This window comes from Lynx rufus, unplaced genomic scaffold (assembly GCF_022079265.1).
Source record: "Lynx rufus isolate CCGP_SWC_20201006 ecotype Redwood Valley unplaced genomic scaffold, mLynRuf1.p SCAF_18, whole genome shotgun sequence".
Taxonomy (NCBI): Eukaryota; Metazoa; Chordata; class Mammalia; order Carnivora; family Felidae; genus Lynx; species Lynx rufus.
The window spans coordinates 27,497,437-27,510,520 of record NW_025814832.1 but is presented as its reverse complement, the minus strand read 5'-3'; the positions used below and the strand labels follow the sequence as shown (position 1 = coordinate 27,510,520).

The 13,084-nt window shown below is 64.2% G+C and overlaps 1 protein-coding gene across 1 annotated transcript; it reads left to right on the top strand.

Annotated features, from left to right (window-relative positions):
- Nucleotides 1-2,152: 2,152 nt before the first annotated feature.
- TMC8 (transmembrane channel like 8) lies at nucleotides 2,153-10,715 on the top strand. The gene is given in 17 exon segments (XM_047081290.1): nucleotides 2,153-2,259; nucleotides 2,709-3,034; nucleotides 3,036-3,073; nucleotides 3,267-3,415; nucleotides 3,774-3,923; nucleotides 4,216-4,298; nucleotides 4,805-4,941; nucleotides 5,233-5,380; nucleotides 5,735-5,905; nucleotides 6,200-6,339; nucleotides 7,965-8,088; nucleotides 8,392-8,489; nucleotides 8,674-8,857; nucleotides 9,028-9,158; nucleotides 9,253-9,411; nucleotides 9,814-9,892; nucleotides 10,264-10,715. Coding segments are annotated over 16 exon segments (2,340 nt in total). The 5' UTR covers nucleotides 2,153-2,259; nucleotides 2,709-2,743; the 3' UTR covers nucleotides 10,522-10,715.
- The last annotated feature ends 2,369 nt before the right edge of the window (nucleotides 10,716-13,084 follow it).

Genomic DNA, 13,084 nt, shown 5'->3' with positions numbered 1-13,084 from the left:
CACCTGTCCCCTGAAAGCGCCGCCGGGAGCTGCTGTCGGGGCTCCGCCTCCGGGGGGGGGGGCGGGCACCGCGGGGTCAGGGGGAGGGATGTGACCGCGGGCCCGGGGGGACGACCCGGGGCCGTCGCAGGACCCGCGGGGCCCGAGGGAGCTGCGCCGCCCAGCCCGGCCCACGTGGTGGCGGGCCTCCGGCGTCACGTGACCCGGCCCGCCCGCCGGCGCGCCCCGCGCCCTGCGGCGACCGTGCCCTCGCCCGGCCACCTTCCAACCCCGCCCCGCCCCACCGCCGGGCCTGAGCAGGGGTGCGGGCGGCCGAGCGCCCAGGTCTACTCCGACCTCAGCCTAGGTCCACCGCGTCAGTGGGACTCAGTTTCCCCGGGTTCCAAACAATCGGGGCTGTAATTCCCAGCCGCCCCTTCCCCCCCCCCCCCCCCCCCCCCGGGCAGTTATCCAACCAGCACGATGCTGCAAAGCCCCACCGAGGCAGCGCCTTTCGACACCAGATTGGGTAACCCTGCCCTCCAGCGCGACCTCCTGCTGACAAACGACTTTCCGAAGCTGGCGTGTGGGGAACCCGGGTTGTCACCCCCCCTCTGGTCTGGGCGTGGTTTCTGCCACGTTTGTCAGCCCACAGTTCTGGGTCACTTCCTGTGTGCTAGGTGGGGAGGAGGGGGTGAGACCCAGGGAAGACGGCCAGGCCACTGTGACTGTTCCCCATAAGCCAGGGAGGTGGGCACCCATGTCCCTTCTTCACAGATGAGGAAACTGAGGCTCAGGGGTTCATCAGTCCCCCCCTCCCCCCATACCACCTGCCAGGGCGCGAGTCTAGTCCAACCCAGAGCCCCACTGAGAAACCTGACTTTGAGAAAGCCTGGCAGGTCAGAGGGCAGGCTCCCAAGGATTGGAGGGAGGATGGGCGGATTTGGAGAGTGGTGGGGGGACATTCCCGGTCCGGAGAAGCCTTGAGAGGCCGGGAGGGTGGGAGGCGGAAAGGAAGGAGAGGGGAGGGGGGAGAACGGGTGGGCCAAGCCAGGATTCCCGGATGAAAAGATGCAGTGCAACAGGCAAAGGGGCCCGCAGGCCTGAAGTTGGACAAAGAGGGAGGGGCCAGGGTTGGGGCTTTTTTGCAGCTGTCAGTGTGGACCTCGGGTGGATTACTGCCGGCCGGATCTTGGCACAAGGCGGGTGGCCATGAAGACCCAGGCCTGCCCGGGCCCCTGCCTCTCCCCCCACTACTACCCGCCCCCCACCCCCAGCCACGCACACCCACGCTCCAGCCCCATGTTACTTGCATGACCCTGGCCCAACTTGGAAGTCACCTCTTCGAGGAAGCCTCCCTGGATTGAACCCCTGTTGGAGCACTTGTCACTTCCTGTTGACATGATCTTTTGCCGGTCTGTCGCCCCTGCCCCCGCTCTCTGAGCCCACTGCGCCCTGGGAGCCAGCACCCAGCTTGGAGCCTGGCACAGCAGAGGGGCTCAGAAATTGAAGGGGTCTAGGCAGGGGTGCAGAAAAGCCACCAGAGCTCAGCTATGAGATGGACTGGGCCCTAAGGGAGGTGGAGAGGGAGCAAGGAGGAAGGGCATGACCCCAGGGGATCCGGGAGAGAGAAATGGCCGAGATGGCTCTTAGACGATTTGCTCGCAGAAGATTCAGCCGCCCCAAAGGTGCCAACTCCTGAGCCTTCACTATAGGCCAGGCTCTAGGTCCCTGCCTTGTCCTCATTGCCAGGAACGCCAAGGGCTTCTGGAAACTGAGCAGCCCCTAAGTGCCGGGTCCCACCCGTTAGGCCACTATCGGGCTCTCCCGAGAGGACAAACTGGGACCCGCAGATAAGAAGCCACCCCCCCCCACACCTCCCCGGGCGCAAAGGGAGCGGGTCCGGGCGAGCACCCAGGAGCGCCCTCGCTTCGGGGGCGGGGGCGAGGAAGGCGGCAACCGCAGGAGCCGCGGGGAGGGGAGGGCGCGGACCCCCACCCAGGGCGCAGCCGAGCCGCCCGCCAGGAGGCTGCCCCGCCACGCCTCCCACCTGCTCGCCCGCCCCCCCCCTCCCCGCGCGCCGCAGGAAGTGGCGGCCCCAGCGAAAGCGGAGGAAACTGCCGAGGTGGGGGCGAGGAGTGGAGGGGGAGGAGACGGCGGGAGAGCTGGGGTTCCTGTCATGTGACCCCTCTCCCCTCGGCTCCCTCACAGTCCCGCCTGGCTTGGCGGGACCCGGTCGAAGGAGGGGGCTCCTCCGGGGAGGTGGTCCCTTGTCCCCAGGTGAGCTGGGCCCACACTGGGGGGAAGGAGGCAGAGCGTGAGGGGGTGAAAGAGAAAACCGAGGTCGAGGGCTGCTGAAGGGGTGGGGGTCAGAGCCTGCTTATTAGGGTCCGGTTCCCAGGTCTGAGACCATAGCCACGCCCCCTCATCTGGGGTCCCTGGGGGCACCCGGCAGACCGAGTCCCAGCACATCCCAATCGGTGCTGCCACAGGATGCCGGATCCTTGGACCCGTCAGGGTTTGGGGCCCGTCCCCAATGGGAGAATTAGCACCCCGAGAAACAGGAATGGTCTTGCCAAAGGGTGACCCCCCGGGCAGCAGGCGTAACTGGGGTACGGCAGGCCTTGGGCCCCCTCGCACTCCTCTGTGGCCACACCTGGCTTTGTCTGTGTCTGTGACAGTCCCATCTTTCTGTGCCCTTTGGACCTTTCTCCCCCGTGGACAAACAGGGAACCGGAGGCCTCTGGCTGTGTGTCGCTTTGAGATGTGGATGGGGACTGAGTCCAGACCTGCTCCGGCTGAGGTTCTTTCTCTTCATCTCTGGCCGTGCCAGGGCCACGGCCCTGAAGCCCGCCCGACAGGCAGCCCCCAGCCCTTCTGGGAGGAGGGGGCGGGGCGGCCCGGCGCCCCCAACCCCAAGCCCACCGCGGAGATGCTGCGGAGGCCGGCAGCGCGGTCCGGCCGGGACCCCGGGGAGCCAGCGCCTGAGCCAGGGGTGGAGGAGCTGGGGGAGCAAGAGATTGGGCGGCTGTGGTCCTCCCAGGCACAAGTCCGGGGGGCTGCCGTATGCCATGGTGGACAAGCGCTTCATCCGGTGGGTACACGCGGACCCACACGGCCGGAGATCAGACGGTGGGGGAGGGGGAGCCCCGAGAGGAAGCACCTGTTGAATGGGGGTACGAGTCACCGGCAGTGGGAAAACTCCTCCACCCCGTGGCCCTGCTCTGCCTGGCCCGGTGGGGCACAGCGGGTGACTCAAGGGCGCCCCCATCGCCACCCCGTCCCAGGCAGCTGCGGGAGCCCCCGGGGGTGAAGACCTCTCGCTGGCAGCGATGGCGGCGCAGGGGGCAGACGGCGGGCCGGCGCCTAGGGGAGGCGGCGCGGAGGCTGGTCCGGGGCTTCGGCCTCTGGGAAGACGCCCTCTACGAGATCGGGGGTAGGACCCGCGCCCTCACCCCCACCTCCCCTCTCTGGAGTCTCCGTGTCCAGTTTAGAAGCCCAAGGAGGGCACCAGCCCGCTTGCCATGACCCCCTCCCTCCCCCCTCACGGACCCCCCCCCCCCACCGACAACAACCATCGTCCCCCATCCCATCGTCCGCATCAGTTCCGCCCCAAGCGGGGCGCAAAACTCGACAGATGGCAGCACCCCCTGGTGGCCATCAGAGGTACTGCTAGGGCAGCCTCCAGGGCCCTAAACCGAGGTCCCCGCGAGGCTGGCCACCCACAGCCCTCGGATTCTCAGGGGGGCCCCTGGCTCGGTGCGGCCCTGAAGGACCCCCTCCTCTCCTCATAGGCCTCTTTGGCACCGGAATCCAGTCCTACTTCACCTTCCTTCGCTTCCTGCTGCTGCTCAACTTGCTGACCGTGCTCCTGACCGCAGGCTTCGTGCTGCTGCCCCTGGTCTGGCTCCGCCCCCCTGACACAGGCCCCTCCCTTAACTTCAGTGAGTGCCCTACCCGCCGAGGGAATAGTGTCCTGGAGCCCACAGGCACCCCCGGGGACGCTGAGGGGCTGGTCCGGGGCTCAGGGTGTTGGGACAGCCCTACCCTCTGTGTCCCGGTCCCAGGCGTCCTCCTGCTTGAGTCCAGCCCTGGGACCCTCCCTGCCGGGCCGTGTTCATGACATACCTCCCGACATATCCTCAGGGCCCTGCTCGGGCCTCCCCAGGACTGGGGGCTATGGAGTAGATATGCCTTGGGGACCCTTCCCTATTGGTTTTCTCTCCCTCCCGACAGCCCTCCAGTGCCCTGGTGGCCTCCAGCCCCAGACTGGTGTTCCCAGATTCCACAATCAACTTTGGAATGTTTTAACCGGCAGGGTGAGTGGATTCTGCCTTCACTATGGGCCAGGGGGGCTGGGGGACCTGGAGAACTGGCCCCAGGGGACCGCAGTCTAAGAGGACCCCAGTCCCTCCAAAGGCATTTTGGCTTCTAGGGAAATGGTTCTACACAAACAGGCTGGCGGGGACAGTGACGGGGTCAGAGAGAGGCTGAGGCCAGTATACACAGCCCAGGCCCCTGGACACTTGCCCATGGCCCTCAGAGCCCAGCTGGGGGAGCGTCCAGGCCTGTGGACTAAGCACCGCCCCACCGTCACCCCTGGGTGCCACTGAGGGGTTACCGTATAGACTCCCATGTGCCGATGTCTCTTCCTCGAAGCTGTGTGGCCTTGGGCAAGTGGCCTAACTGCTCTGGGACTGTAACATAGGGAGGCTCTCACTCCCTACCTGATGCGGGTACTGTGAGTGTTAAAGAGCCGAGACCTGGAAAACACTTAGCACACACCTGCACGACCCGACCCGGTCCTTGTCATCCGCGTCCCCAGGCCTTCAACACCACCTACCTCTTCTATGGCGCATACCGGGCAGGCCCGGAGAGCAGCTCGGCCTACAGCATCCGCCTGGCCTACCTCCTGAGCCCGCTGGCCTGCCTGTTCCTCTGCTTCTGTGGGACTCTGCGGCGGTGAGAGCGGAGCCCCGGCCTCTACCTCCTTCCGGGGGGCGGGGTCTTCCCTGATCGCCCCTCCCCTGGCATGGCACCCCCAAGTTAGCAGGAGGGCCTCGGCCCCTGTGCCTGAACTCCGTGTCCCCAGCTGCAGAGCTCAGGGGCAGGGGACACCGCCCCTGTCTCCCCACCCCCAACGATAGCTGAGGCCACAGGCTGCCCCCAGGACTGTCGGGGGGCTTCCCACCCCAGACCTGAGCCAGGGCAGAGGCCCCTCCCCCATGAGCCCTGGCCTCCGGCCCCCTCCAGGATGGTAAAGGAGCTGCCACAGAGGCTGTTTCTGGGCCAAGACTACAGGTCACCTGTCAGTGTCAAAGTCTTCTCCTCCTGGGACTTCTGTATCCGGGGACAGGAAGCAGCCACCATCAAGAAGCACGAGATCAGCAACGAGTTCAAGGTGTGTGCAAGCGTGTGGTGCGTGTACGACTGGGTCTGTGAGCGGCCGTGGTTTGGAAGCGTGTGTCGGGGGTGTGTGCACACGCGCGTGCGTAGGGCGTTCCAGCTGGAGGTGGGGCTGTGCCGCTGTTTGGACGTGAGCAGACGCACACGGTGCGAGGTGGGGCGGTCTAGATAAGACCGGCCCCCAGCCCTCAGCCTGCCCCCGCCCCAGGGTCGCCCCAACCTTGCCTGGATGCTGGCGGCCTGTCTCCCGACCAACACGGACCTGGGCCTGCGCTGTTTGAGGGCACCCGCCCCTTCCACGCACGCAGCACCCAGCCCCCACCTGTCTGTGTCCCCGCCCCCATGACAGGTGGAGCTGGAGGAAGGGCGTCGATTCCTGCTGACGCAGCAGCAGACCCGGACCCAGAGGGCCTGCCACCTGCTCACCTACCTGCGGGTCAATGTCCTCATCGGGCTCCTGGTGGTCGGGGCCATCAGCGCCATCTTCTGGGCCACCAAGTACTCACAGGACAACAAAGAGGTGCCTGGCAACTGACGCGCATGGATTTAATCCCGGCCAGAATTTGGCGGGGAGACGGGGCGGTCCCACTTTGCAGATGAGCAAGCTGAGGCTCAGAGAGGTTGAAAACAATCCGCCTGAGGTCACGACCAGGCCAGAGCGCCTGTCCCCGCGATATCCTCCAGCCGCGAATAGCCCGCGGGCTTCCAGACGCCAGGCCCGCACCAGTTACACCTGAGGGGGTTGTAGGGCCGGAGGGAGCCGCTGGGGGCCCCCCCAGCCCGTGCGCACCCCCTTACCTGCTTTTCCCCACAGGAGTCTCTGTTCGTGCTGCTACAGTACCTGCCCCCGGGGGTCATCGCCCTGGTCAACTTTGTGGGTCCCCTGCTCTTTGTTTTCCTCATCCAGCTGGAGAACTACCCTCCCAACACTGAGGTCAACCTCACCCTTATCTGGTGAGTGCCATCCTTGGGGGTGACAGGGGGGACAGCGTGTGGAGGGGAAGGAACGGAGGGCCCGGGGGCACTTGAGGACGCCGCGTCCTGCTGCCCGTGTTGGTTACCGCCTGGCACCAGTGGTCCCGAGCAAGGTATGCAGAAGCTTCCAGAAACATGATCTCAAGAGCCTCCGTCTAAAGCTTTCCAGTCCCTTCCTTCCAAAGTAGGCCAGCTGCCTGGACCAAGCACCAGCCATTCGGAGGGGCCAGTGACAAAACAGCCAGGAGGGGTTGGGAACCAGCCTCTCGCCCGGGAAAACCAGGAAGGTGGGAGGCGCACAGCACCCACATGCCCCGAGGGTTTCCACCCCTCACCTTGACAACCTTCACCTGTGAAGTCGGGACCATCCTCATTCCCATTTGACAGATGAGGAAACTGAGGCTCGCACGGGTCAAGTGCCTCAGCCAAAGGCAAGCTCACCATGTCCGTTGGGTGCACGTTCAAATGCAAGCCCCCCCTCGACCCCCATGCTCTGCTCTGTCTCCCCACTCAGGACGAGGATCTCGCCTTGGACCCCAAGCCCCTCCTTGAGCCCCCCGCAGACTCCAGCTCAGCATTTCCGTCTCCCCCTCCACCCCCCTGCTTGGCTCTGCCGGCTTTCTCTCCTGCTTCCCCTGTGCAGAAGCTGTCTGGAGCCCATCCAGCTTTCCTCCAAGGCTGACTGTGGCTTGAAACTTTATTTTTGGAATAGGTAATAGCACACGCACGTGGTAAAAAAAAAAAAAAAAAAAAAAAAAAAGGGGGCGCCTGGGTGGCACAGTCGGTTAAGCGTCCGACTTCAGCCAGGTCACGATCTCGCGGTCCGGGAGTTCGAGCCCCGCGTCGGGCTCTGGGCTGATGGCTCAGAGCCTGGAGCCTGTTTCCGATTCTGTGTCTCCCTCTCTCTCTGCCCCTCCCCCGTTCATGCTCTGTCTCTCTCTATCCCAAAAATAAATAAATGTTGAAAAAAAAAAAATTTAAAAAAAAAAAAAACACAAAAAAAACCTTCAAAATGCTGACAAAAAGCAAAGATAAAAAATAAGCCCCCACCCGCCCTGCCTCCCAGCTTCCCTCAACAGAACCACCGTTCGCAGCCAAACTCGTGTCACATGTCAGCTGAGAGTCCGCACTTAGCTCTAACGCGCATGAGACGGTTTGGGGTTAAAAGCCACCCTGCCTGTGTGATCCAGTCATGCAACCCTCAGGAGTGCCCGTGGGCATGTTTGTGCTACGTGAGACCGTGTAAGCGGGCTAGGGTAGGAACAGAGCTCTCACCTGCTGCGAGAATATTAAACTCTAAACCAAGTGTGACAGCGGGGGAGGGGGAGGGCAGCTGGGCTACACAGTGTCTCCCACGCTGATTTAAAAACAGAACCCTTGCCTCATGAATCATCTGGAGACCACGATTCTGGGGAACACACCTTGGGCGACGTTGCCACCGGACAGAGTAGGCTGGAAGTCGGCCGGGCTCTGGAATCAGAGTGCGCCGGACCCCGGAGAGACATGATCTCCAACGGAGCTCAACCGCACATGTAACCTGGGTGGCTTGTGCCCACGTACCCGAGCCCCTTCCCCTGACACGGTCCCCACCCCCCCACCCCCAGGTGCGTGGTGCTGAAGCTGGCCAGCCTGGGAATGTTCTCCTTCTCTCTGGGCCAGACTGTGCTGTGCCTTGGCAGAAACAAGACCAGCTGTGAGTCCTTCGGCTACAACGCCTGTGATTACCAGGTGGCTGGTGGCTCCATCCAGGCCTGTCCCTCCTGTCCTCGTCCCTCTCCAGTCTCACCTTTGGGAGAGACCGCGCTGCACTCCTCCAGGGGGCACTGTTCACAGCACGCTGGGCAGGGCGGCAGCCCTTGCTTGGGGGGGGGCGGCGGAGGGGGGTCCCTGCTCAGCTCTTCCCCTGGAGGCCCCCGTTCTAACTTAGCAATCCTATCGGGCTCCAGGCAGGGCTCCTACAACACAGAGGCCCCCAGTGGGTGGGCGAGGGGCGGCCGGGGACCCTGGGTGACATGTGCCTCTCTGCTCCAGTGCTGGGAGAACGCGGTCGGGGAAGAGCTGTACAAGCTGAGCATCTTCAACTTCCTCCTCACGGTGGCCTTTGCCTTCTTTGTCAGCCTGCCTAGGAGGTGAGCCCCGGGGACACCATGGGGAGACCTGGGGGCGGCGGGGGTGACCCGGGCGTGTCTGGGGGATGGCCGGTGGCCACAGCCAAGGGTGAGCAGTTCTTCCCACCACACGCTCGGCGCGACTGAGTGTGTGACAGTCAGTGGTCACGACTGCTGTGGGTATCTGGACGCTCCCCTCCCCCAGGCTGCTGGTGGAGCGGTTCTCAGGCTCTTTCTGGGTCTGGCTGGACCGGGAAGAGTTCCTGGTGCCCAAGAATGTCCTGGACATTGTGGCCGGCCAGACGATCACCTGGATGGGCCTCTTCTACTGTCCCCTGCTGCCTCTGCTCAACAGTGTCTTCATCTTCCTCACCTTCTACATCAAGAAGGTGAGGGCTCATGGGCTGGGAGGGGGCCGGAGGGGCACTGCGTGGGCGCCTGAGCCAGCGGCAGCGGAGCCCGGCTCCCGTCCCGCTTCCGCCCAGCCCCCCAGTGGCACTGCCCTGGGCCTCGGGCTCCCCCGGCTCACAGCCTCCCCACCTGCTGCCGCCTCCCCCAGTACACCCTGATGAGGAACTCCAAGGCCTCTCCCCGAAGATTCCGCGCCTCCAGCTCTACCTTCTTCTTCCAGCTGGTGCTCATCCTGGGCCTGCTCCTGGCCGTCGTGCCTCTGGGCTATGTGGTCAGCAGGTGAGGGCAGCAGAGGTGCCCGAGGCTGGGGGGCAGGCAGCCCCTCCTCGCCCGGGGCCCTGACGCCAGCCCCACCCTGGCTGTCTCTCCCCAGCATCCACTCCTCCTGGGACTGCGGCCTCTTCGCCAACTACGCGGCCCCCTGGCAGGTGGTCCCAGAGCTGATGGCCCTCCGGCTCCCGCCCTCTGGCCAGCGCGCCCTCCGCTACCTGGGCTCCCACGCCTTCAGCTTCCCCGTCCTCATCCTGCTCAGGTGCCTCTCAGGGCAGCAGGGGCCAAGAGGGGGCACATCTGGGAGGGCGTCCGCCCTTCGATGAGCACCCCCAGACACTCTCATGGGATCTGGGAGCAAGACAAGGAGAGGCAGAGAGGCAGGGTCCCAGAGGACAGAGCTTGGGCCCAAAGGCAGGTAGCCCTGGGCAGCCCCCTCGAGCAGGTACCTTGTGTGACCCACGGGGACACACGATCCCTCCTGCAGGCACACTAACCCTTTAGAGGAGAGAGGCTGCCAGGGGGAGGAAGGACAGGAGAGAGAAAGGTGTCTGCAGACAGAAGAACCCCGAGAGGCGTTAAGACACTGGGGTGGGGAGAGAGGAAGTAGGGGAGGCACCTGCCCTCCAGGGATAGCTGACCTTGGATTCCTGTCTGTCCAAAGCCTTGTCCTGACCGTCTGTGTCTCCCAGTCCCAGGCCAATGCGAGGGCCATCCAGCGGATCCGGAAGCAACTGGTGTGGGTGAGTGTCCGCTGGGCTGGGGAGGGGTCACACCTCGCCCCGGAGCGTGGCCTCAGGCCGGGAGCCAGATGACAGGCCTATGGCCTTAGGCTTGGGAACGCGGGGTTGATAGACTGGCTCTGGGTTGAGGGAGGGGCGGGGCCCTGGTGGGGGCGTGGCTTCTTTCTGGAGGCGGTACTATTGGGGCGTGGTCTCTGGCTTCACGGAGGCGTGGGGCGTGGCCTCTGGGTGGGGCGAGGCTGGGGCGGGGCAGGGGACCCGGCACGGCGGATTTCGTAGGTGCAGCTGCGGGGCCGGCTGCTCGTCCCGGCCGGCTCCGGGGTGAAGGCGCCGCTCGTAGCCGGCCGCTCGCTCCCCCCCAACCCCCGCAGCAAGTCCAGGAAAAGTGGCACCTGGTGGAGGACCTGTCGCGGCTGCTGCCGGAACCGGGCTCCGGCGACTCTGTGGGGCCCGAGGCCCTTCACTCCCGAGCTTCGCGCCCGCGATCCTTCTGCCCTGGATTCCCGTGCCCCGGCTCCCCGGGCCCCAGGACCCCCAGGCCCGGACCTTGCCTCGAGGATCCCGCTGGGCTCTTCGGTGACCCGGGCCCCGCGCGTAGATTCCGCCTTCCCAGCGGCTCAGAGCTGTAGCATCGACCCCTGCCTCGGGCCCGGAGCCTCCCCGGGGCTCGACCCACCTCCCCCACCAGAGTCCCCCTGGCCCCAAGCTCCTGCCCCCTCCCCGTGCCGGACAACACTGCCCCTCTCAGTGGGCCCTCCAGCAGGACGCAGGAGAGCCCCCGGGCAGCAGGAAGAAAATATGGTGACTTGTATTTCTATTTTTAGCCCGGTCCTGTAAAGTTTCTATTTTTGTTGGATGGTTTATAACGTACATAATACATTAGCATAGTAACCCACGAATGCCATATATAAATACACACCCACCGGAAGTGCTCAGAAAGTGTTTCCTGGGGGGAGCGCCGCTGACATCTACGCGAAGGGCAAGACCCGGCCGCCGCTGAGCACGCCTGCACTAGGGGCTTACTGTGCCATGAGTGCACATTGCTGCCCCCCGCGCCCCCCACCCCCAACCAGCCTCCTGCTATCCCTTCTCCACCTATGAGAGCACTGAGACCCACAAGTGATGCTGGAGTCACCAAGCAGCAGAGCTGGTCCCAGAGCCACACTACACCAGCATGGTGCATTCCTGCCCCCTGACCTGGGTGGAGGAAGGGGGGGGGGGTGCTTCCAGACCTTACCCGAGTCTGAGTAACAGATGGTCCACGGCCAGCCTCTCCCTGGCAGGATTCCTCATGGTCTTCTATTCTGACCCAGGACCCCACATCAACAAAGTGGGCCTCCTCAGGAACCCGGAACAGAGGTCCCTTGGCCCTGGCTTCTACAGAACCTGTTCTCTAACTCTCCTCCATGCCCCCCAAGACCCCCGCCCTCACGTTCAGTTGACCTCGAGGAGTGGCGGGGCTGGTGGCGGGGAGGCGCCCCACAAGAGCTGTGAGACAAGTGTAGACCTGCATTGTTGGACACACCCCAGAGTCAGCCTGGGGAGGGGGTGGAGTCAGTGGGCCACGGAGCAGGGATGCAGCCCGGGGCCTCCACCCCCACCCCTGCAGTGACTCTCAGCCTTAGAGAACTGGCCCTGTGCCAGGACTGCTGATGTGCTCGGCGCAGGTGCAGACGGCGGCCAGGCATCGGGACTTTCTAAAGCTGCCCGATGACTCTCCCCCGCAGCCAGGGCTGAGAATGCTGGCCCCAAGAACTTTCGGGAGGGAGGGTCAGGAGAAACCCCATGACGTGCTTGGAAAACCTCTACTTCCTCCGGCAGCCTGGCACCCGGCAGGATTCCCAGGCTGGAGGCGGCTCTGGCCCGCTGCCCTCGGGCCCAGGCCCTCACGTGGGCATTGGAGGTTGGACCGGTTCACCTCCTCCCGTCGCTGGCCTCTCTCACCCACCCGGTGCCACGTGACCCGTCAGTCTGTCGACAACTGCAGGGCCCTGTTCCGGGGAAACACGTGGTGCTGTGTGCTCGGTCAGGGGAGGGCCATTGGCCTGTCTCGGGTGAAAGTGACACATGTTATTAACAAGACAGAGCGTGGCCCTGACCTGCAGCGATAGTGTCCCGTGGGAGCTTGGTGGAAATGCATCTTCTCAGTCTCCACGGATCTGGAACAGAAACTCGGGGTGGAGCCCAGCGCCGTCTGGTGATGAGCCTCCGGGGGTGACGCTCTTCTGGCCCAGAGTGGTAGAAGGCTGCACCGAAACACCAGGGGCCTTTCCTTATCACTTTCTCATGCTTCAGCAAACCTTTGCTGAGAATCGGGCAAGTGCAACACCAGGGAGAAGACAGTCAAAGTCTGGGCCCGTTTGCTCAGCCGCAACGTGGGGCTCACGGCACCCTCCTCTGAGGGTTAAATGAGCAATTACTTATCAAGTGTCCTGATGTGTGCCGTGAGTAACTGAGGTTGTATTATAGCCCCAGCTCCACACAGTCTAGGTGACCTGGGTCCTGATGAGTCCCGTCCTACATGCAGCCTGGGGAGAGAAGAGACAGAGGAGCTCAGAGGACCAGCCTCCTCTGAAAACACCGACACGGGTGGTCGCTGGAGAGGGCTCCTGGCTGGGGCAGGAGACATGCCCTACCCATCAAAGCCCTGGGGGGAATGTTCCTAGGGTCCGCCCACCACTTCTCCTCCGACCTGGATGGAAGGAGGAGGCTTCTCATGAATTGCCTGAGCTCAGACCCCATCCCCGGAGCACAACATGGAGGAAAAGACGTGAGCTTCGGGGCCTCCCCGGGAGACAGGTGGGCAGCAACCTAGACCATCCTTCTGTCCTTCTGCAATCATTAATTCCTTCGATTCCTTCCCCCAACCATGTCAGCAGAGTGAGGACAGGCTTTGTGAAAGGGAATTTGGCTAGGAAACTGAGGGGGGGTACCCTTGCTCCCCAAATGCAGGGAGGTAGGTGAGCCCACGGGGCACACCCTCGGGGAACGAGCCACGATCTGGGGGGCAAGTGACAGATGCTGGTTCTCGCCTGCTGGGGAGAAGGGGAGCCACCAAGGCGCTGACCCATCTAGTCCTCAGGTGAGCTCCAAGCCATCTGCCCCCTGGGCTCTGGCTACGGGCCCCTCATCCTTCCTGCTGCTCACAGGTGGCAGGGTCGTCTGTTAGACCAGCTTCCCAACGTGCCCAGA